General features: G+C 45.5%; 1 protein-coding gene across 5 annotated transcripts in view; it reads left to right on the forward strand.

Annotated features, from left to right (window-relative positions):
• dennd1b (DENN/MADD domain containing 1B) overlaps nucleotides 1-24,589 on the forward strand; it is a 95,726-nt gene that overhangs the window by 17,650 nt on the left and 53,487 nt on the right. For 3 of the 5 annotated variants that reach the window (XM_042056411.1, XM_042056415.1, XM_042056414.1), the window contains exons 3-6: nucleotides 217-260; nucleotides 15,255-15,313; nucleotides 16,612-16,731; nucleotides 23,171-23,240. In XM_042056411.1, the coding sequence (XP_041912345.1) occupies nucleotides 217-260; nucleotides 15,255-15,313; nucleotides 16,612-16,731; nucleotides 23,171-23,240 (293 nt within the window). The remainder of the gene's footprint in view (nucleotides 1-216; nucleotides 261-15,254; nucleotides 15,314-16,611; nucleotides 16,732-23,170; nucleotides 23,241-24,589) is intronic. The other 2 variants (XM_042056412.1, XM_042056413.1) reach the window with 2 other exon arrangements.

Consider the following 24,589-nt stretch of genomic DNA (forward strand, 5'->3'; position numbering starts at 1 on the left):
GAGCTTGGCACATGTGTGTTTGTGTGTGCGTGTACATGTAAGGGTGTGTGTAAGAAAGAGTGTGTGTGTGTGTGTGTGTGAGAGTGAACGTATGTGACTGTGCTGTCACAGAGGGGGGAAGCCGCCTCCCCCCTCATTAATATGTATGTTGCCGGGGTGACGGGCGGGGCTGTGTGGGGCTACGGCTGATTAATGCTGTCTGTCAATTACTTCCAGATCCAGCCGTGCTGTGGAAGTTCCCCCAGGACTTCGGAGACCAGGTTGGAAACAGAATGAACTACTCTCTCTCTCTCGCTCCCTCTAACGTCCCCTGTCTCTCTCCATCCCTGTATCTTTTGCTCTCACTTGCTCTCTGTTGCTCTGGCTGTTCCTCTCTCTCTCTCTTTCTCTCACTATCTATTTCTCCGTCTGTGCCCCACCCTCTGTCTGTTCCACCACTTCACCACACCTTCCTCCATCTCAGTGCCCCCCCCACACACACACACACACACACACTACACCCTGGCCTGCACTCAGTTGCCCACCTAGCATACAAGGAGGTGGCAGCCTAACTCCCTGTAACTCCAGATAAGTCTACTCTAATTGATGTATGTTTGTCACACCGTATACCATAGTAGCTCTCTCCACACACACACACACACACACACACATACTGTCTCTGACTGTTTTTCTTATTCTCTGTTTCTCCTGCTGTGTAAGCTGTACATGAAAAGCAGTGAGCAGCACTTGAGTAGCTGGCGCATCACTAATTATCATGTGGCCAAGGCAGGAATGCTCTGCTGCTGCTGCTGCTGCTTCTGCCATGCTGCTCTCATGCTCTCGCCTCTCTGTCTCCTCTCTTGCTCTTCTCTCGCTCTTCTTACACACACACACACACACACACACACACACACACACACACACACACACACACACACACACACACACACACAGACATACACACACTCACAGACACACACGTAATGTTGTCAATATAGAGATGCCGATAAATTATGATGAATTGAATGGTGATTTTTTTTTTTTTTTCATACTGCTAAATGGCTCAAGCCCCATCCTGGTTGCCTTTATACAGTGTCATGGTTGAGTTGTAAACGGCATTCACGGGGCGACACTGTAGATGAAGGTTTGTAAGCGGAACCCTTGGTATTTAAATTGGCTGTAATGACCAGGTTGTGCTGTGGCCTGCCTGTTTTAGATAGATGAGGGGGCTTGTGACAACAGCATGTTGTGGTTAGACAGCATTTCTCATTCTGTTTATCAGCCCTTTAAATAGACTCGGTGCAAGGTTGATGGAGTCAGATATGGGTGTAGAAGTTTCCCTCGCTTACTACGAGAAACGAGATCACCTCTGTGATGAACTATCAAAGGGGTTTTCCACAACATCTTTTGACGAGAGGTGAGTGAGATTCTCCCCTCAAGCTGTATAGGACAGGACTGAACTGAGCTGAGCTATTCCACATCTCTCCCTCCATCCCTCCATCCCTCTCTTCCTTCCTTTCTCCATCCATTCAGCTTCCTCCTTCTCCTCCCTCTATCGCCCACTCCCCATCCCTCTTCTTTAAGACGACAAGATCGTTTGTGGATAAGCCCCGCTATCTTGCACAGTGTTTACAGATGGATCGGCCTTTTCCTCGCCAACATAAAGGCCCGCATTCACGCGACTCATTACACGGATTAGCTTCTACCTCTCTTTCTCTCTCTCTTTGTCTCACTCTCTCTCCCTCACTCTCTCTTCCTCTCTTCTCTCTCTCTCTCTCTCTCTCTCTCTCTCTCTCTCTCTCTCTCTCTCTCTCTCTCTCTTCTCCCCAAACTTAGCCAGCATATGGCAGCAGCAGACCCAATCTCGGCAGGCCTCCTTTTGTTTATCCTGTTATTGTTGCAGAAAGTAATGACAGTTGTAGGCCGTGGATCAGGGTGGAGGGGTTAGTCTGCCCCTGGGGAGAGAAGGAGACTGAGAAGGAGGGAGGGAGGGAGGGAGAGAGAGAGGGAGAGAGATCGACAGAGGCAGAGAGAGAGAGAGGGAGAGAGAATCTCATAACAGAGATGGAGAGGTATAGAAAGCCAAGGATGAGAGAAAGAGAACAGGTAGAGCGATAGTGAGAGAGTGAGTGAGTGAGTGAGAAAAAGATGGGGGGAGAGAGAGAGAGAAGAGAGCCAGACAGGAGTGTGGATTATGGAAATATGAATTGATTTTCTCTCTCTCTGTCTCGCTCTAGAGAAAGAGAGAGAGAGAGAAAAACTCAGAGGAGAACAGACTGGAGGCTGGCACAGGGGGCTGCTGGGAAGGGTGCAGCGAGACTCTTGATGTCCTGGTCATCTACAGCTGCCATGTGGAGAGGGACACAGGGAAAAAAAGCATACATTTGAATCGCAAGGAGGCCTCCTCTCTCTCTCCATCTCTGATTCTCTCTCTCTCTCTCTCTCTCTCCCTCTCTCCCCTGCTTTCTCTCCCTCTTTTTTCCCCCCACAAATGAAGCAGACAGATGGAAATGCATCCGTCTCTCTCTTAGATCTCCTCCCAGTTCTGAGCGCAAACACAACTGAACAAAACAAAAACAAAAAACTGGGAATGAGATTCTTTTTCCCTTTGAAAAGGAATTTTCTGCCAGTCAAATCACTTTCTCTCCTCCAGCTCCCCTCCATGCCAGATACACAGATATATACTTCGCATTTCTGGCAGCTCGTTGAGGTCCGCAAATGTTATCCATGCCAAAATAGTCATCTGGAATGGGCCAGAAAACAGTCCGTTCATAGCATCATTAACACTGAGCTGGTGGAGCCGGTCACTTCCGATATCCAAATGTTCTAGGAGGGGTTGCACATTCTCCTTCAACTCCAAGGTGTCATGGTGAGATGTGTGTTTACCTACTTAATGCTCTGAAAAACTCAGTGGGCGTCTTTGTGTGTGTGTGTCTGTGTCTGTGTGTGTGTGTGTGTGTGTGTATGTCTCCACTGCGTATATGACTTGGTTCCACGTAGCTGCGAGCAGATGAGAATAACGCGCTCACCCACATGGGTTTAAAAATATATCAGAGTGTCGCAGCCGTGCAGCATCCTGCCGTTTTGTCTCCCGCTCGTGCTGACACCTGTTCTGTGTCAAACCCCTGCAACCAGCCAGCACCTGCGATTAGCATCCCTCTCCTCTTTTAGGCTCTGCTTTCCTCTCTCTCTCTCTCTCTCTCTCTCTCTCTTTCTCTCTCTCTTTCTCTTTCTCTTTCTCTTTCTGTCATACACTGAAAATACAAATAGACATCTCCCCAAATTCATACTGTTATTTATTTAGTATGTCGCAATGCACCAAAGACGCCTACCACATTAGATTAGATTAGATTAGATTAGATTCAACTTTGTCATTGTGCAACGTACAAGTACAGAGACAACGAAATGCATGCATAGGATGCATTTGATCATGCATGCACAAATGTTCTTGAGTGCTGTGGAAGGCCAGTTTGTTTGGTAGCCTCAATCATGCTACTGACTTAGGACTACAGTGCTACAAAAAGAGGAAGGCGGCCTCCTCACCTCCCCCTCCTTTGACAGGAAATATCAGCTTGTTATCTCTAGCAGTCATCTACTCTAGCAGGAAATGTTCAACTTCACCGTTTTTGCCTGCAACTCTTGAAGTGTCCAGAGATTAATGAGGGTTTAGGGCAAGTAATACCCTGTGATGTCAAAAAAAATGTCCAAGAAATGCTAATCTAAGAAACTTTTGCTTCTGTTAACTTTGTTATGTGCTGCAAGGAGATGAGCGCTACTGCCCCAATAATACTGAATGGCCTATGAGGGAAAGAATTTCTGCTGGATAAGCATCTTGGGTCTTCTTTGCCCATCACTGAAAGTCCACTCAGAAAGTGTTCTGGTTTCAGACATCTACCCATCCACCCACGTATACACACACACACACACACAGTCGTGTGTGGCAGCCGTGGCCTACTGGTTAGCACTTCGGACTTGTAACCGGAGGGTTGCCGGTTTGAACCCCGACCAGTAGGAATGGCTGAAGTGCCCTTGAGCAAGGCACCTATTGTAACCCCTCACTGCTCCCCGAGCGCCGCTGTTGATGCAGGCAGCTCACTGCGCCGGGATTAGTGTGTGCTTCACCTCACTGTGTGTACACTGTGTGATGTGTGTGTTTCACTAATTCACGGATTGGGATAAATGCAGAGGCCAAATTTCCTCAAAAAAGTATATATACTTATACTATACACACACACAGACATACACACACACTCATACAACTGTATGTTATATTTTGTCTCTGGTGCTTTCTGGTTTAAAACTCTGGTGGTGACTGAGCCTGTGAAGCAGCGGGAGGTTGTGTGTGTGTGTGTGTGTGTGTGTGTGCGTGGGTGGGTGTGTGTGTGCGTACGTGTGTGTGTGTATGCGTACGTGTGTGTGTGTGTGCTATGGCTGAGGTGGTGGTGGTGATGGGGGCGGAGCGGCGAGGCTGATATCAGCTACTAGGAAGGGCGTGATAAATGGCTGCCGCTGGGCCATCCCTCCTCAGAAACCACCCCCACCCCCCCACCCCCCCAGCTGAGGACAGGAGGTGGAGGAAGACTGAGGAGGGCCGGGATGTTGTGGTGTGGTGTGGTGCGGTGCAGTGCCACTGAAGCAGCGCCTCCAGAGCTCCCCGGAGGCCTCTGCCAAGCAAATATTTGTCTGGGTTGACACCGTGTTCCATCAGGAGGCAGAGGCCCGACACTTCATGATTGGTCGCCCTGACGACCTCGCTCTGCGGTGGAAGCTGGGGGTGGAATCATCACCTTATCTGGACTGTGTGTGTGTGTGTGTGCCCTCTAAAGCATGGGGTGAAGTGGAGCTGATGGGAGGGGGTGTCTGTTATGACGACCATCTTCTCGAGGAAAGCTTTAACATTGTTGCTTTGCTCCTGTATTGATAATGAGTGTGTGTGTGTGTGTGTGTGTGTGTGTGTGTGTGTGTGTGTGTGGGGAAGTCAAAAAGGGTCATTTTGCCTTTCTCCTTCACTGCACACTGACAGCAATCCCACACACGACCCTATAATGTGCTGATTTTTTTTCCCCCTCTGAAGTTCCTCCTCCCTCCCTCCCTCCCAGCCTGCTCCGCTTGCCAGGCCTCCAGGGCCAGCCAGGGAGTGCGGGTAATGGGCCGGACTCGCCTTGGTGGGCTGGCCTTTGTGCCGGGGTGAACTTGGCCCCCAAATCCCTAGCCAGGCTGCCTTTTGTTGCTCATATGCTCTGATTATGCTGACCCTATAGGGCCCGGTTCTTGAGTTAGGGAGAGAAGATGGGCATGTTCTAGATACTATTGTAACTGTATTTCTTTTTTTGTATTAAAGATTTTCTGGGGATAGTGGTGTGCAAAATGCAGGGTTATGGGATCAGATTCCCAAAACCCAGGCAGTGAGGAAATTCCGTCCTTCTTTCCTTGTAGATTAGCTGGCAGAGGAGTAATGATGTGATGTTGGCATGAGCTTTCTGCAAGGTGTTCTGGGTTGGGTGGTGCATGCTGTGCATTGGCCGTCGTGTAAAACTGAGAGCGAGTGCGCTGAACTCTCAGGTCCTCTTCAGCAGGTGGAATGCAGAAGTAGGTGGAGACTGTGGCAGACGGCCTCTCAGCCCCCCCCCCCACACACACACACACACACACACACACACACACACACCGCTGTCTCGGCAGACCCATGGCCCAGGTTGCTGCTGCTGCTGCTCAATGGGAGGACCGTAATAGAGGTGCTATGTGTCTCAGGGGTTATGCAAATGCTGGCTTGTACACTCACGTTGTTACTGATTTGTTTATATAGACCCTTTCAACAAGGTAAACAAAAACAATGCTTAAACGTTTTATTTGGTTCCCAATCTACTTCCTCTGCATTAAGACAACATATGGAATGTTAAAACGGAATGCTTGTGGGGCCAACTATGATGCTGATAATGGAACTCCCTTGAAAGGGTCTATATGTGGCAAAAGGTCAAGAGAAGCATAGGTGAGCATAGGGTCCATTATGAAATGGTTTATGCAAGCACTTGGAGTTCACTACATTTTTCCTCCCTATGAACCAAGAAGGGTATGATGTATGAGTTTTCAACCTGCAGATGGCCTATGTATTTCCAAATTTCTTAAAGGACCTCAGTGTCCAGACTCTTGAGGTTCTTTGCATGATAGTTCTTGATTAATGAGCCTAGCATTATATGACATTTCAAAGAAGCAATTATATTCATTTAAAATGTATGTGCAGGCATGAATTTATGAACAGGTGATATATAACTTGGGCCATTTCACAAGTATTTTCTGAAGTCACATTCGTTTTCCCAAACGTATAATAGTAAAATCTGCACAAGAAAAATACACAAGGGACAATTAGAATAGCAAAATGGCTTATGTTTTCTTTTTTTCCCTTAACCTGTCTTTGCACTGAGCTGTCCTCAGACAGATCTGATGTGCTATGAACCCAGTCTCTGTAATGGACTTGTTTATTCTGCTGTCCTGTGATGATGACCGTGGAAGGGAGAATGTTGTGGCTACCTGCCAAGAGGTAATGGACAAACCCACTGTCTCAACACAGCCAGAGTTTGGTGATGGTTGTCGAGTCTCCTCCTTCTCCTCCTCCTCCTCCTATGCAGCCCAATGCACACACACACACAAACTGACCTGGATACACATTCAGTCACAGACACACACAAACACAAGAACGAGCTCAGTGAAAGATGGACAGACTGACACCCAGGCGCACACACACACACACACACACACACACACACACACACACACACTACACCGAGGCAAGTGTCTCCTGAGAGAGATGACAGCTTAAACGGGAAGAATCCCCCTCAGGCCACTTGGCACTTAATTAAGGATGTTTCTGGCTCTGTGGCAAGGGCTTAGAGGGGGCACATACTAAATCTCCATTTGGCCCAGAAGAAGTATCAGTTTTGTCGTCTCAAGAACAAAACACCGACCCCCCCCCCCCCCAATCCCCTAACCCCCCCCCTTCGCCTCGCCTCCCATTCCCACACCTCCCACGCCTGCCCGTCCCCCGACACTCACTAATTTATTCAGCTCGCCATCATTTGTATGAGGCATGTCCCCTTTTGCATCTGAGCGCTCACATGAACTTGAGTTCCTCACAGACAGAAGGAAAAAAGACACCAATCCGTGTCATTGTTGCATTTTTAAATGTAAACTCCTAATCGAGAACACGCTAACCTTGGAGGTGCGTGTGCGTGTGTGCACGCGTCCTCGTACATCTATATCTGTACATGTGTGGCAGATGTCGCTGGGCACAACAGTTTTGGGCTTGATGTCGTAGACGTAGAGGATCTCAGTGGCTGGTTTGAAAATAGCTTCTTCCCCGTCTCCTCTCTACATCCCCTATTCATCCCCTCTTCCCCTCCTCCTCCTCCTCCTCCTCCTCCTCCTCCTCCTCCTCCTCCTCTTCTTCCTCCTCCTCCTTGTGATGCGATGTGCCCTTTGTCTGCTCCCCTCGGCCCTGTCACCGGCTTGTCAGAGCTTTAGGAGGGCAACAGGATCAATACATCACCTGCTACATTTCCTTAAGCAGTCCCCTGTAACCTGGCCATGTTGAGAACAAAAATAACCTCCGTACTGGCAGATGGAATATTAGCTCCCCCCACCTAAAGGGTCAGGGTGAGAAACTGCTGCACAGTGAAGGGTGGAGGAAAAAGAGAGAGAAGCGACGGAGAGAATGAGACGAAAGTAGAGAAAGATTTGTAGTGGAGCGAGTGCAGGAAAAGTAGATGGGGAGAAAGGGGGGGGGGGAGAAGAACTGCAGAGCGGTTTGCGGGAAATTCTCCAACCGTTGGCCAGGATTATGTATTAGAAAGTAAAAAGTCGCTGCACAACCTTTTTTTTTTTTTTGGCCAATTTGAAGGTGCACCTCTGCCTTCTATCCCCACCCACCCACTCCCTCCCTCCCTCCCTCCCTCCCACCTCCACATCCCACTCCAACCCCCCCCCCCCCCCCGTATCACCGTTGCACAACCCACCCCCGCATGGCCTCTCCGTCCACCTCTGGAGCGGGCTCCCTTATTAGAGGCGCACAGCCCGGGTCAGAGGGCCAAGCCGAGCAGCATATTATTAAAACCTAATGAAAGGAATCTCTGAAGCCTCTCGCCTGCCGTGCTCTGGCTCCGCAGCGTGCAGAAAAAGGCCAGAGCGCTGCTGCTCTCTTCCCCTCCCGCGAACATGTCTGTGTGTGTGTGTGTGTGTGTGTGTCTGTGTGTGTGTTTTATTGTGTGATGAAACAAAAGCAGGCACAGGATTGCCGCCTTCTCTACAGCATCATAGATATATTTATAATGTATGGAGCGGAGGAATTATGCATGCCTGACGGTGGAGGTGTAAAATATGTGGGCTAGCGCATGGGGGTAATGCGATGTCTTCCGTGCTGGATTTTGACAGCAAGGCGGTTGGTAGTTATGAGACCCATCCATGCAGCTATTTGCCTAATTAAAAAACAACATGTATTCAAACCTAGATAAAAAATAATGTGACTGGACATCCAGCTCCTGTTTAAGTGTTTCTGTAAGTTGAAATGTAAGTTGTCAGTGAGCATAACTGTGAGATGTATCACAGTGCTAATGCTCTCATTCTCTTCTGTTAGCTCAGAATTGTCTAAGTGTTGATTTGGCTGTTTAAGGAAGTGGTCAGTGTCATGAATAGATTTCATTGCCAGTTCTTTTCCTAATGAATTGTCAAAACATCATACCAAAGCCATGTCATTGTTAACCGATAATGGCATGGCATCACTCTGTATAATAGGTAATTTTTCTGTGTAGGTAACAATTTAACATAATCTAACTGTGATATGATGATGACGCTTAGTTAACGTCTGTTCTTAGTTATTCAGGAGCCGTCTTGAGGGCTCCGTTTCCCTTGCAGACGAAGCAGTGAATCAAAATAAAAATGAAGCTTCCTGTGACTGCAAATGGTAACTTGCAGGTTTTTATGGGAGGCCAAGTGGAGAGTGCTCCTTTTTAAAAAAAAAAAAAAAAAAAAAAAAAAAAAACATTGAGCTTGTCTTTGTCATGGTAGCCAGAGGCCTTTCATAAATGCATGCAGTATGGCCAGGGTTTTGTGCTGTGAGCTGAGAGAACCCTAATTGGGGAAGGAGTGTGTGTATGTGTGTGTGAGTGTGAGTGTGAGTGAGGGAGAGAGATGGAGAGGGAGAGAGCGAGAGAGAGAGAAAGAGGGGAGCCATGGGGATCTAGCATTGATCTATGTGGAGGCAGCCCGCTAAACCTGTCATAGGGAGCCACTGTGCCACCAGCTTGGTGGCTATGCCAATCATGCTTGCTTGCACACACACACACACACACACACACACACACAGAGAGACCCTGGCCGGGATCTGCAGCAGACAGCTCCACGGTGGCGCGTGGACCTGCTGGCTGGGTGAATTTTTAAAGAGCATGGAGGTTTAAAGACTGCCTGCCCCCTGGGGATGAGCACAGGCTGGTAGATGAGTGAGAGAGAGGTGTGAAGAGAGCCCAAAGGAGGCTCTCTCTCTCTCTCCCTTTCTCTCTCTCTCCCCCCTCCTCCATCTCCCCTCCCTTCCTCTGTCCCTGTTTCTTTCTTTCTCTCTCTTGCCCTCTCTTTCCTTCCCTCTTCTTCTGTCCTTGTCTCCATATTTCTTTCTCACCTCTGTCTCTCTGCTTGGCTGTCATTTCACCATTTCTCCCCCTCTGCTGCTCCTAACTTTATTCCTTCCTGCTCCCTCTTTCTCTCCTTTTCCTGTTCACTCATTCCTACCTGCTCTTGTTCCCATTTCCGTTCGCTCTTCATTTCTCGCATTTCTCTCCCTTTCCATCTCACACTTAGTCTTTATTTCCTATCTGTTTCTCACCTCCTCTCTCTCTCTCTCTCCCTCCCTCTTTGTCTCTCTCTATCTCTTTTTCTCTCCCTCCCTATCTCTTCTTGTGCTCTCCCATCCTCCTCCTCATTTTTCCTGACAGGGAGTTTTGACAGAAGGAAATGATCTCCGCTTACTGCATATTGCCCTGGTTTAAAAAAAATAAAATAGGAAAAGATTTAAAAAACAGCTTGAAGTGTGTGTGTGTGTGTGTGTTTACTGTCTAGAAGAGGAAGAGGAGGAGTGTTCTTCCTCCTCGCACCCTGTCCCCACCCACCCCCTCCAATATGTGCACCATTATAATGCATCAGAACATTGAACAGCTGTGGTACAGCTAACAAACTCCTGGCTAATGAAACAATAGATTAATATAAATATATATGCTCATATGCTCATGTGTTTCTTCCTATGTCAATCAACTCTCTCTCTCTTACTCTCTTTGTGTGTGTGTGTGTGTGTGTGTGTGTGTGTACATACAGTATGTGTATGTGTGCATATGTGTGTAACTGTGTTTGTATATCTGAGTGGCAAAGAACCTATGCTGAATTTGGTTGAGGATGAAGCTGTACCCTGAACACCTGCTCACCCTTGTGCACACACCTAGAACACCTAGAAACCGAAGCGTACACACACACACACACACACACACACACACACACACACACACACACACACACACACACACACACACACCAGTACTCACCCTCTCTCTCACTTCACTTACCGACACAATACCATACATTTTGCCACACACCTTCACAGGAAGGGGAGGCATCATCTCCGGAGGGAGTCTTGGTGCAGTGTGGGAAATAAATAAATAAAAAGCGAGGGTAGGGCAGGGAGAAGAGGGATGGAGGTAGGGGCCAGGGAGAGAGAGAGAGACTGAGAAAGAGAGAGAGACAGAGAAAGAGACACAGAGAGAGAGAGAGAGAGAGAGAGAGAGAGAGAGGGAGACCTGTGGATGAAAAGCTTTGTCATAGAAGGAATAGATGCAGAGAGGAATAGAGGCAGATTGAAGAAAAGGTAAGGAAAGAGAGAGAGCACTGGAGAACAAGAAAGGGAGAGAGGTAATTGGAGGATGAGCGAGGGAGAAAAAGTAAGAGAGCGAAGGGAGGGAGAGAGGCAGGGAGGGAGGGAGGGAGAGTGTGCTGTGATTGCAGGCCTCCACTGTGGGACTCCAGCAGGAAGGAGACTGCTGTCTCACTGACTGATACCCCTGTCTCAACAGTAAATAAATAATGCCGCAGCGCAGCACAGCACAGCACACCACACCACAGCCCCAGCCCGGCCCAGCCCGACACCTCTAGTGGCTTGTAAATGCATTAGCTGTTTTATATTCTTTTGTCTTGGGAAAATGCTTAGTATTGATGGGGGAGAGGTGCAGAGAGAGAGAGAGAGTGAGGAAGAGAAAGGAGGAAAAAAAGGGTTGGAATGGGGTGTGGGGGTAGAAAATAGAAAATGGAAAATAAAAATACGACCCACCAGCAGCCGTTATGGTGATGCAATCCCTCGCCACCCGCTCACCACTCATCACAACACCAGCCAACCCCCCCCCCCCCCCCCCCCCCCCCACACACACACACACACACACACACACATACACACCTCTACCTCATCCCACCTCACCCACCTCCTCTCAGGTTTCTGCTTTGGTGTAGGTCCCCTGATCAACTGCATGAATGAGAGAAAAAAGAGAGGAAGGAGGCGAGGTGTGCACACACACACAGACACACACACGCACGCACGCCTGCACACACAGACACACACGTTAGGTGCCTTGGTGGGATTCACCGCTTAACGCCATGAGGGGAATCGTGGGAAGCATTTTTGTTGGGTCTCAAAGGCTTCTGGGAAGCCCAGTGGCTTCGTTCTTTTCACTCCCCCTCCCATCCTCTGTCTTTCTGTCTCTCTCTCTCCTGGTCTTGGTCTCTCGCAGGATTCATGTGGATTTTTAAACATGTAGCAAGTTGTTTTTTTTTCTTTTGCTTTGTTTTGTGTATGGTTTTGCCTCTCATGCCCTTTTTCCATGTGGTGCTTGCCAGATTTTTTTCTCTAATTCTCACAAAATAATTGAAATATGCTGATGGTCAGAATCCTCATCTCGAAAGAGGAAAAGAACCACACAGTTGTTTCTCAGGAACGTCATCAAAACCTAATATGCTTGTTACAGTACTTCAATTGTCGAGTTAGACATCGGTCCACAGACCACATCTAGAATGTTTTTTCTTTGCCTTGTTATCCATGTGGAAAGAAGTTGCATTATTCCATCATATTGAGTTATCCTGCTGCATTGTGTAACCCAATAATATCATTGTAGGCCACTGCCTCATTCGTGGACATTGTAGCACAGGCTGGGGTATTGCCAATATTGCCAGCCTTCTCTCCATTTGTGAGTATGGTGTTGATTAATAGATACTGTACTTGATGATGCTAAGCAACCGTCTCTAGGTGGGGCATTTCTTGGCGTTGGAATAGGTAGAGGAAATGGAAACTTTTCTCTCCACCCTCAAAGGCAGGAAGTAGCCTATATACACTATCTGACTGTGCCATCCCACAGATGTTCACTGTGTGAGCTGAATACTTGTGCCATGTCATGATCACTGCTGGTACAAATGACACAGGAAGTAGCCTGAACGGTTCAACTCACAAGAGGTGAGCACTTCTTCTAAGCTACTCTCCAGTCATAACGATCAACTTTTATTTTCACTAGGCCCTTAAGTTTCCAGATCACTACCACATCACAGCCTCATTTGCAGCCAACCCATACCGGAAAAACTTGCAGTATTATACACATGCTGTGCCAATTGTCCAATGTCTGTGTGCTTGTTTTCTCTGGAATATGTCAATGTTTTGAGCCGTATTTAAGTTAGATCTGCTCAGAGACCTCACATAACCTCTCTGTGATGTATTTCTCTGTGTAAGGCAGTACTACAGTAGATGATGGGATCAAGATCCTCTCAATCTCACACCTCTTAGATTCTCACTGTTGCATTGTTAGTTGAGGCTTTCACATGGGACCTCTTTGTACGATGTATCGGTACAAGGCAAAGTGCTTATTGCTGTGTGAACAGTTTAGCAAGTTGCACTTCCTGTTGATTGCTTCCCCAGCTGACAGCAAGTTAATGGTGACTGTCAGAATGTCATGCCTGACACACTGAAGTTCACTTCAAAACAGAGCTGTGTTAAAAATGGCTGGGAAATGGCTGTCCTGTGGACATTTTGTTTTATGTAAATGAACACAACAATAGTATAAATTTTTCTTTAATTTTTTTAACGATTTCACATTTTTGTTAACCTGGGTCTGAGATTTAAACAGTATTTATTGTTTTGAAGATCTGTAATTATGTAGATTAATGAAAATGTGCATGTGTTGGGATTGTTTTCAATAGGAGTTCATTTTTGGTTTGGATAATGAGTTCGTTCGCCAGGGCACACTGCATCAATGCTTAAACTTCGTAAATATTTTTTTCAACATCAATAAATATTTTTTTCAACATGTTTGTTGACAACATCTTCATCATACTTCCCTTCCCTTCCCCATCTCCACCCTTATCTTCAGGCTGGCATCTCAATAGGGAAAGTCTGTAGCAAGGAAAACGGTAACTGCGGCTGATACCTTGTTGATTATCAGTGAGCTTGGGTGTGCATGTTTGTGTGGGTATGTTTGCACGTCTGTGTCTGTGTGCACTGATGTAGGCGTGGCCGATCGAGAGCTGGCAGCAAGAGGTGTGTGTGTGTGTGTGTGTGTGTGTGTGTGTGTGTGTGGAAGCGGAGACTGTGCTCCATATGCGCGGCGTGACGTTCAGCAGCAGCCGTGGCAGTGTCAGTGTCGGGGGAACATATTGGCTGCGTGCACCGCATCGGTTAATAATAGCAGCGCTCGCATACGGCCGCATCAGGGCTCTGATGATGACGATGACAGCTTTACAGAGCAGAGCAGGCATCCGACATTCACACACACGCACACACACAGACACACACACACATTCATTCGCATTAAGACATATGTGTGGAAATGAGATGAGCCATTCCAGAAGAATGCCAATCCTGCTATCCTGGCTTGCACCATGAGCTACACTCACACTCACACACAAACACACATACACACACCCACACACACGCTGAACACTGGCACGTTTATCCATATTTGCACTTAAGAGGTACAGACATGCATTCCTGCTTCATTTTCACACATATGCATGTTCAAATCCACAGTCTCATTGAGCACCACTACGTGTCTGCTCATACAGTGGTGGAATATTTTCTAAATCAGCACACTTAACGTTACATGTATACAATATGTTGAGGAAATATATTATCAACACACAGGCTGCATTATAAATTTGCATGCACATACACAAACTGAAATAAATAATGAATGTAAGAATACATTCAAAACATATGTAGCACCACACACACACACACACACACACACACACACGCATGCACCATCTCATTGTTGTTGTGCCCCCCAACCCTCTCTCCTGCCCCCCCCCCCCCCCCCCCTCCTGTCTGCTGGTGGCGGCTTTATTCCTTGAGCCGGGATCAGTCACAGTTCCCCGCGGCCGCTTGCCCAGCCCAGCCCGGCCCAGCCCAGCCGCCCAGCGCAGCGCAGCACAGCTCAGCTCGGCGGCGGTGGCGGCTTGGAGGGGCCCCCCATATGGCGCTGGGCTTGCTCCATGGGCTGCACAGGCCCTCGCAGGCTCTCTGCGGGCTCTGCGGGGCCCACACCCCCATATGCTGCCACAGAAGCCCCCACCTCACACACACACACACACACACCTCCCTGTCCCACTAGGGACCCCAAACCCCTCCAGGCTGGGGCTTCTCATCCCCCCCCCCCCCCTTCGTTCCCCACTACCCCCCAAGCCTCCCCTGCAATCCTCTCTTCCCCAGTCGTCCACTTACGGAGTGGGAGCCCCTGTGCTACTTAGGCCATTGTCACCGCAATCTGCCATCTTTTCATAATACACACATACGCCACCACCAACATAATGGTCTGGCAATCGATGGATTTAATCAGGCCTAATAATTTAATCTGCTGCCTACCCACCTACCTCCTCCTCATCATTATATCTCCCCCTGTCCTCTTCCGCTCCAGACCAAAAACACACACACACACACACACACACACACACACACGCTATTTCTTGTTGTTTTATTTGTATTTTACTGAAATATTTAATTATCAATACTATTTTTCACTTATCCTGTGGCTAAAAATACCCAAACACACACACACACACCCCATGCAGGTTTTTATGTCATCAAGTGCATTTAACAAATGCTGTTATGCATACAGTATGTGGTACATGCTGTATGTGCGTGGTCAAGTAAAGCTGTGTGTGTGTAAAACTGAACCAGTGATGTTTCATTTTTGTTTTCTCTTCTCTATTTATTGGAGTTACAGGAGGTCCTCCAGACTGTGCCAAAGTTCTGCTTCCCTTTTGATGTGGAGAGGTAAGTCCCTCTTGTCCCCCCTCTATCTTCTGTTGGGCTCGATTACACGAGCTGTTTCAGGATCAGCCACATTATGTCATTTCCTCAAAGCTTATATGGCGAGCGTGCATGGCAAAATGATCCCATCGCAGTCAGTGAGCGTGTTTAGTAGCCACCCTGCAGTTTCTGCATTCTACATTGCTGAGTCTTTCAGTCTCTCTTCCCTCCCTGTTCTCACACAAGCATTCAAGCTTGTGTGTGTGTGTGTGTGTGTGTGGGTGTGTGTGGGGGTGTGTTTGCGTGTGTGTATGTTTGCGTGTGTGTACGAAATAAGTACACTAAACAGGGAAGCGATGCAACAAGCTCAATGGCCATAAAAACTGGAAGCTGTTATAAATCTCACTTAGCACAACACCAGCCCTGAGCCAAGAGAAGCGCCACCAAGAGAAACTGGTCCTCTTTTCCACGCTATATTCTGGGGCCTGAAAAAAAAACATAGCGAGACGACAAAAAAAAAAAAAAAACGAGAGCCAGCTGAAAAGGGCCGTGTGTCTAACCTTTGGGAAGAAGCCAGTGCTGGAGCAGGAGGGGAGAGCCAGACTGAATGGGTAGCGCGCTCTGGACGAGAAAGGCTCTCGGCTCTTTGGACGTGACAAAAAGCCTCAGTCCTGTGGCAGTTCCCCTGGAGAGCAGTGGGCTGATGCTTCCTTATTTCTTTTTCTTTTTTTTTTTTCTTTTTTTTTTTTTTGTATCTCGTACCTCCTCCCAGTCCAACGTGATTTTTTAGGGAATGGTGATGTAAAAAAAAAAAAAAAAAAAAAGAATCATTGTACACTTTTATATTTACCAGTTTTGTTGGAGGGGGATGGGAGATGGCAGGGTTGGCAGAAAGCTTTTCTGCTGCCATCTAGTGATGGAAAAGAATTGTGGTCCTTAGTTTAGTAGTCAGAGTCTGTATGACTCATATCAGACCTAACTCTTCTAAATGTATTCCACAAAGACTCACAAATTAACCTATAAATGAAGCGCTCAAGTTGTGTTTATTGTGTTATAAAACAGATATGATCAACATTGAACTGTGCAAGAGAGTCTTCTAAGTACTCCTTTTAACAGTTTATGTTATTTTTTAACTACCTATACATAGGTAACTAAATGCATACATCTGTCAAATATGGGCCTGCCCTGATAAATTCTGTTTGTCTTTCCTGATATTGTTAGTATTCTTCTGATCCCTACTCAAAATGATCTTTACCAACGTAGAAGCCCAGCCAATTAAACATCATTTAGATTTGATTTGTGCTTGTGTGTGCCTGTTTCAGAGTGTCCCCAAATCAGGTGGGCCAGAACTTCACATTTGTGCTTACGGACATCGAGAGCAAGCAGAGGTTCGGCTTCTGTCGGCTGACGTCCGGATGTCGCATCTGCATCTGTTTGCTTAGGTATGTTGGGTTTATTTTCTTCATTTTGTATGCAATGTGGATGAGCTGCAGTCCCAGCACTGCTCTCTCTCTCTCTCCCTCTCTCTCTCGGAGTTCCTTTAATGCACTCATTCACCAAACTGTTCAACACTACTGATTTTCTGAACAACCAGAGTGTTTAGCTCAATTTACTATCATATGCACATTTAAACTGCATTTCAGGTTATTCTATTAGAGTTGGCACGACAGAAAGACCTACATTTGTGATGAATCAGTACTTAAAAACACAGGTGGAATCCATAAGGATTTTGTTATTATCTAGGGGATTGGTGTTACACTGTCAGTAGGATGGCTTCAGATGTTGTCATTCAAGTACATTCTATAATCTCTAATGTCCCTTAGATACCTTAGGTACCATAAATTGTATGTAGTTAAATTACATGCTTTAAGGGTGAGTGGCAATTTAAAGAAGGTGCCATGCACAACTAATAATTAAAGTTCATGGTACACTGTCATGTGAAGTACCGTTGTCATTCCCGCTAACTGCCAAGGCGGAGCAATATGTAGTTCTGTGGTCTGGGTCGGACCAGCCAGCTTTTACAGCAAGAGCCTACCAGCCCCAAAGGGCACGAGTTAGCATGTCAACTATGTTGTTGTGGGCTTTTTTAAAAGATGTTGCATGCCAGTGTCTTGAACAAAACAGTAGTATCATCCATTGTAGGGACATTTTGGTTGGAAGATCCTATGATCCCACTAAATTTGCCAGTTATGAATGCTCTTTGCCGAACATTTGGCTGCATGTCAACTGTGCTGTTGTGGGCATTTTTAAAAGATGTTGCATGCCAATGTCTTCAACAAAACAGTAGTATCATCCATTGTAGGGACATTTTGGTCGGAAGATACTATGATCCCACTAAATTTGCCAGTTATGAATGCTCTTTGCTGAACGTTTGGCTGCCACCTAAACTCCAATACTTATAATGCCCTAAAATCAGTTTGATCATTGTAGAACAAGAATAAATGTATGACTGAAGAAAATGCCCAAGTATGTGCAATAGTTTGTGCGCCTAATAACTTTTCATCTCTGATCATCTTGCTGTGGGAACAGTGAGAGCGCTGAAAATTTAATTTACTGGCAAAACTTTGAATGAAGCATACATGATTGCATTAGGTCTGATGTAGGTTATATCTATTGTAGCAAGGTTCTGTGCACCTTGTCCCAACCAGCGTGGCAATAATAATAAAACAAATAGTTAAATTAAGTGAAACTATGAAGTTTGAAATGGCATAATAACTGCACTGATTTAGCTTTTTTTCCCTTTTTGGTTTGAAGAGGTATGCATTGAATGTCTTCCAGTCAAGACATTTTTATCTTGTATTATCTATAGTAAGGATCACAAATCTTAATTTGACTCCTTAGTTCACATATCTATAGATGCTAAATTGTATGTAATGTATAGTTTAATTGAGTTGAATATAATACTAAACATAATTGGACTGAAGTACGTTAAATACGTTTTATATTTTTATATAAAATTTAAAGGAATTTAAAGGAAGCCCCTGAAGGTTGAGCAGGGCCAGCGCAGGGCAGTGTTACGAAATGGCTATTTGATATTGATGGACATTCTTGGGTTTATTATGGACTTGATGAGCTGTTGTCAAGCCCCCCCCCCCCCCCCCACCCCCAACCCCTCCCTCCATCCCTCCCACGCTGCTTGGCCTTTGTTATTTCCCTTCTCGTTATTGGGCTACTGGCTCAGAAGCTTGCCAGCGATGAGAGCGCTAGCTAGCGGAGTGACGTGCCATGCCATGCCGCTGCAGCACAGCCACAGCCTAGCGCAGCGCAGCACACCACTCCGCTCCCCATCATTATGCATGAGGGCCTGCTGCCAATTAGCCAAAGTCTCCCTTGTCCCCTCTCAGTGAGTCTGACATGCTAATGCATTTGACACATGATGTATAAAATTCATTATGCATTCTGAGTAGTTTGCATGGCTTGCTTCGTTCGCAATCAGAAAGATTAAAACAAATGTATGGAAAGTTGTTGTATGTCTATTTTTTTTTTGGATGGCTATCTAGGGTTTTTTTGTTTTGTTTTTATGAATCTAGCTGCATATGTGAATGTAAATGTGTTTTAATGAAGGAAAATGACTGTGTGCTGTTCATGATATTGTGCACGTGTGCATGTGCCGTTGCGTCCATGATCATTAAAAGATGTCCAAGCTGACAGTATATCTCATATAGACGTGCTCTTGTATGATGGCGAAGCCTGTTAAAATAAATTCTTTAATTGCCTGGCGAGGTATGAAGAATTATTTTGCATTGATTATACAGAATGGGGTCTCAAGTTCTTTGCCTCGCCATCTGGTTTTCTTCCAGTTGGGTGCATGTCACTTTTAAAGTGTAAACCCCAGATTTGATTCCGACCCACTAGAGCATAGATAGTGAATGTATGAAAATCATCTTTCTAAACGTTAATTTTATTAAATGGCAAAGGTGATCATTAAACTCCACAGAATGCTTAAAATCCTCAAAATTATTATAAATCAGTGAAAGCTGATGTGAAGGGTAGATGTCTCACATCTAACACTCCACCTTCACCCTCCTGGTAAGAGAATGAAAGAAAAGGTAATTAAAACAGTTTGAGTAGGCATGATTGTTGAAGTGCTGGGACTATAAAATTGTCACCTCTGCTTACATGAGGAAGTAGCCTAATGAGTAGGACAGCTTTATGTGGGCCGGGGCTACACTGGTCCCACTTTCAATCTCTTTCTCTCTTCTCTTGTTCTCTCTTTCTGTCTCGCTCCCCTCAGATATTTTTGTGGGCCAGTGCTCGGTTGGCCTTTGTAGATCTGTGGCTTTAACTCCTGCCCGAAAGGCCTCAGCTCCCTGAGGCAAAACTACATTTCACCAAGTTTAACTATCACTTTCACTCTCTCTCTCTCTCTCTCTCTCTCTCTCTCTCTCTCTCTCTCTCTCTCTCTCTCTCTCTCTCTTTCTTTCTTTCTTTCTTTCTTTCTTTCTTTCTTTCTTTCTTTCTTTCTTTCTTTCTTTCTTTCTTTCTTTCTTTCTTTCTTTCTTTCTTTCCTTCTCTCTCTCTCTCTCTCTCTCTCTCTCTCTTCTGTTTGTCTATCTCTCTCTATCTTTCTCATACTCTCCTCTACCTCTCCCAGTCTTGTGCATCACAAAGGAATAGCCCTTGGACTTCTGAGAAATCCTCGCTGGACGAAATAAAAACAAACAAAAAAACATGGCCCTATCCCTCCCCTCTAGTCTTCCCCCCCCTTCAATCCGAGTTTTATGTGATCCCCGAGACTCAGCATCGCCGTTAAACCAGACGGCTATGCGGCAGTTAGTGGTCACTTAGCAGGCAGACGGGCCACACTTCCTTCCCTTTGCTTAACCTTTACTAGGGGCAAAGGCGAGGCCTAATCACACCTCACGGCCGGCTACAAGGTTCAAGTTATTTATGAAAGCCCAAAGCAAAAAGCCTTGGCGCTGGTCCTCATTTAAAACCCATGTGGGGACTGGGAAATAGACGCTTTTTTTTTTTGGTACGGTTTAGATGCTAGTAAATGCTGTTTGACCAACTGGTGGTAGAATTGTATGGTTTTCTGTTAAACCAGATGCTTGCGAAATGGCAGTTTTTTTGCAGTTTGACCAGTCTTGCGTGAAATAATGCAGTTGGGTGTTCCAACTGCTGCAGCTGAGGAGTGCAAGTTTGTTGATTCTGAGATATTCTTTAAGCAGTCTTTTTTTGTTTCTTCCAGAATTTGATTGCTTACATTCTCATTTGTTTGCTGTGATCTAGTTTGGTAGTACAGTGTCCTATAGTAACTATGCCCCACCATCCAGTCACAGGACACTACTGTGAGCATTACCTCTATGAGAAAAAATAGCAGAAGAAATAATGAACAACTCCCGTTGGTGCTTAAAAACACCCTCAGCCCACTAAATAAAAATGAATCACCTTTAGCACATTGGATTGTATGTTACTTCATCACAGACATCTTATTATAGATGAACCTACAGTATGTCTACTGGATTTTAATAATGACTTTGTCTGTGCATTATCACTAAATCAGCCTTTTTAAAGTGTGCTTATCTGCCGGAAGGCCTCTTTTGAGTGTGGCAGGTACGGCAGGAGGATAAATGTGTGATGGAGCTTGTGAGCATGCCGCAGATTACATCGTTTATTTTTCATGTATACAGCCTCGCTTAGAGTCGAAGCAAAGAGAGATTGCACAACTTCAGGGAACTCTAGCATGATGGATGTCTCCCTATCTCAGGATTTGTGGAACACAAACAGATTTGAGTCCCAAACTGTGAAGGAGGGGAAACATCTTTTTCTTTCTTTTTCTGGCTCACTCTCTATCTTCTATAAATTACATAAAAAAAGAATTTGATGCTTTATTGCATTTAAATAAAGCACCATGCCAGGTTTTCTTATTTTATTTATTTATTTAGCTTTTTTTCCTGTTTGGTTTGAAGAGGTGTGCATACCTCCCTTGAATGTCTCCCAGTCAAGGTTCGCTGCTCAAACGGCCAAATAATTTATTTGGCTCCCAAAGCCGCCTCATTTAGGGTGGTAACGGGAGCGTGGGGTGCTGAGGCCTGGTCTGCCTCTCTGACTGCGGCTTAAACAACCTTCATACATGAAAAATGAAGGATTAAATAGCAGGAGCCGAGCATCTTAAACAAAGAGCGACTCGGAAAGATAATGCTTTTGGCCTTTATTGTGCAAAAACCTGACGGCACTTAAGTGGAGGTTCAGTGTGGAGGCTTCTGAAATGCTACGTCACTCTGGGTGGCTACCTTATGACAGTTTGGCTCCCCTAGAAAGACCTACGAAAACCTTTTTTTTTTTTACGAAAAAGCTTTTCTTAAAAAAAAAAAATACTTTGCATCAAGTGTTACTCTTTAGTGCTTTTGACTGGACTTGAGTGCAGACACGTCGTCATTACTTGTGCCAAGGATGACCCAAATTGTGAGAAGTTTTACATGCGGATGTCAAAATATTGGCATGTTACGGGTTGATTGTTTCAGGTTAATGGTCACTCCGACTCAGGAGATTGTCTCGCATGGCCGCACAGCTCCGGCTCTGGCACGTCACGTGCAGGATTTAGCAAAATGAAAATTTGCATTACGTTCACTTTATTGTTTTCTTGTTGTCTGTTAATTCCAGTCTGCAGAGTGCTCACTGACCCATATATTTAAGAAAAAAAAGAATGATGGAGGGGGGGATGAGGAAAGAAAGAAAGAAAGAAAGAAAACTCCCAGTGTATGTATGCACTGGACTTTGCATAATATATAGTATGCTGAATGTTTTTTTTTTTTATTGTTAAAAAAACATTTATTCATGTTTTGATGTATTACAGTGACATATGTGTGTATATCTGTATATATATATACACATATGTTTACATGAGTGATTGACACCCAGTGCAGTCCAATACTGTGATGTAATCAGGCTAATGAAGTGTAAGACATTATTCCCTGATAAAATGCACATTAGCACAAAGCCGAACTGTAACAAACCTCTGCCTTTAGTATCACACCACATTGCATAACGACTGGAACTGAGCCTTTTTTGCCCAAGCCAAGACAACAAAACCTTGGCCTCGTTCCACCTCTTAAAAAAAATCATATGAACTTAGCCAAGAATCTGTCAGAGGTAGAGAGAGAGAAACGATGTTACACATTCGCAGTGCTTCTGGTGAGCTTAGTATGTGATTAGCTAAACCAGATACATAGAATAAATTACACTTAAAACATTTGTTTCAATGAAATTGATGCTGGCAAGGAAGAAGTATTCATATTTTTTTGTAAGGAAGGTAAAAGACAAATAAAGCTGCTTGTTGGCGGCGTCCAGGCTTGGCTCATGCATCTGGGCTCAGTATGATTGTAAAATTAGCTGACTTATGATGAGTCTGCAGTGGTTGAGTAGTCTTTTTAGAGAAGACACCAAATATGTTTACTTGATTTTGCACCTCCCTCACCACATACCCCCTTCAAAGGCATGCCAGGAATGTTTGAAATGTTGTGTACCCCTTGGTAACAATACGATAATTAGTGAGTGATGCACTGTAACTGGGCTCCTGGAAAATGACTCCTTTTTTGAAACTGGACTGTTTGTCGAAGCAGCACTGGTAGGGAAACAGCATAGTGATTTTAGGATCATTTGCAGACATTTACACGAAAATTACAGTGATGTTTAATTGACAAATCAGTGAAATCCATCCTCCCTCCCCCAGTCTCTATGTCTGTTTCTCTTCCTCCCCTCTCTCACTCAGACACACGTACACACACACACACACGTACACACACACACACCTCATTCTATTAGTATCTTGTGCTATGTGGTACTAGTTTTTGATTTAGCAGAACGACTGGACTGTAAATCAGGTTAGTAAAGATTGATTGTTGCATATCAGCCCTAATTTTCTTCTCTGCTCCACAGTTATCTCCCTTGGTTTGAGATTTACTACAAGCTGCTGAATACACTGGCCGACTACTTAACAAAACAACAGGCAAGTCAAGAAACATTTTCAATGTCAATTCCTGTGCTCTTTATTGAAGTTTGACATATAAATAGGCAATCTGCATTGCACATATCTGAAATAATGTGTCATGTGAACATTTCAGGGCTTTGTGGCTTGTTTTGTACCCTTGGCTCAACAAAAAAAAGAAAAGAAAAAAGTCTATACTTTTACGGCTTTGCACAAGGTCTGGGTCATTTGCCACATTCACACCCCCACATGCTAATGTTGGTTCTCCAGAGCTAGCTCTCTGATGTCACCACTTCACAAGACCAACTTCTCCCTTGGCCAAACCAATGACACTGCCACCCATTGCACCACCAGCTCTACTCCCAGAAACAACTCTCTCAACAACGCTTTCACTGTAGGCACTGGACAGAATAAAAGTTTGGACTGCGGGAAAAAAAAAGTTTAAGGCAGATGTAAGGTTGATGACCTTGATGAATTTTTACGCTACAGATTATATCATTATAGAAAATCAGATATTGAGAATTGTAATGGATGAACATTAAGCTTGCAAATGCTATGCAATGCTATTTGATTAAGCCCCCAGCCCGATTAGAGTGTGAAGGCCAAGCAGGCGTCGCTGCGGGAGGCCCCAATCGCCAACGCTAAACTTAACTTTGGCAACGTTTGGCAAGCAGACCAGCTGAAGAGGAAGTTCATTCCTGAAGATTTAGTGGAAAACTAATGACTAGGGAATACACAGCCCTTTCACTCCCCAGCCCCCACTCCTTCCCCATCTTTTCTGCAAAACTATGCAGTACCAGCAGAGACATGAGTTTGGGGGGGGGGGGGGTGGAAAGTATGTGAGATGTAGCACGGGCTGATGAGCCAGCATTTAGAAGGGATGTGGAGAAAGGCTCGGAGGATGCTATCAGCGCGCCCTGACATCTAGCTATGCCTTAACAAAGCTGCTCAGAGGAGGGGAGGCGTGGGGGGGGGGGGTAAGCCTCCCTCATGCAAACAAATCACAGGCTAAGTACACACTGGAGTCAGAGGGCACAGGAAGCGGTGTTGTGTCATGCAAACTGCTGAACCACTTAGCACACAACTTCTTATTGTCATTCTCTTGTCTGGGGTGCCAGTGCATCTATTTATAGCTCTGTAGTGTCTGCAATAGTCATCAGCAGCACCTCAGTTGAGGGTTGTCGGCATTGTTTTTATTTACGAGCTTAAAAACATAACATTTACAGACAGGCCTGTAGTGAAGTTGCGAATGCTCAAGTTGGAATTGTTCAAGCACAGTGAACAATTCCGTGACACAAGTGCTGTTTTTGTGTGTGTGTCCCATATTTATGTACCTCACAAATATGGCGTGCTCAAAGGAGGAAAGTGCT

The sequence above is a fragment of the Alosa sapidissima genome, chromosome 12 (assembly GCF_018492685.1).
Source record: "Alosa sapidissima isolate fAloSap1 chromosome 12, fAloSap1.pri, whole genome shotgun sequence".
Taxonomy (NCBI): domain Eukaryota; kingdom Metazoa; phylum Chordata; class Actinopteri; order Clupeiformes; family Clupeidae; genus Alosa; species Alosa sapidissima.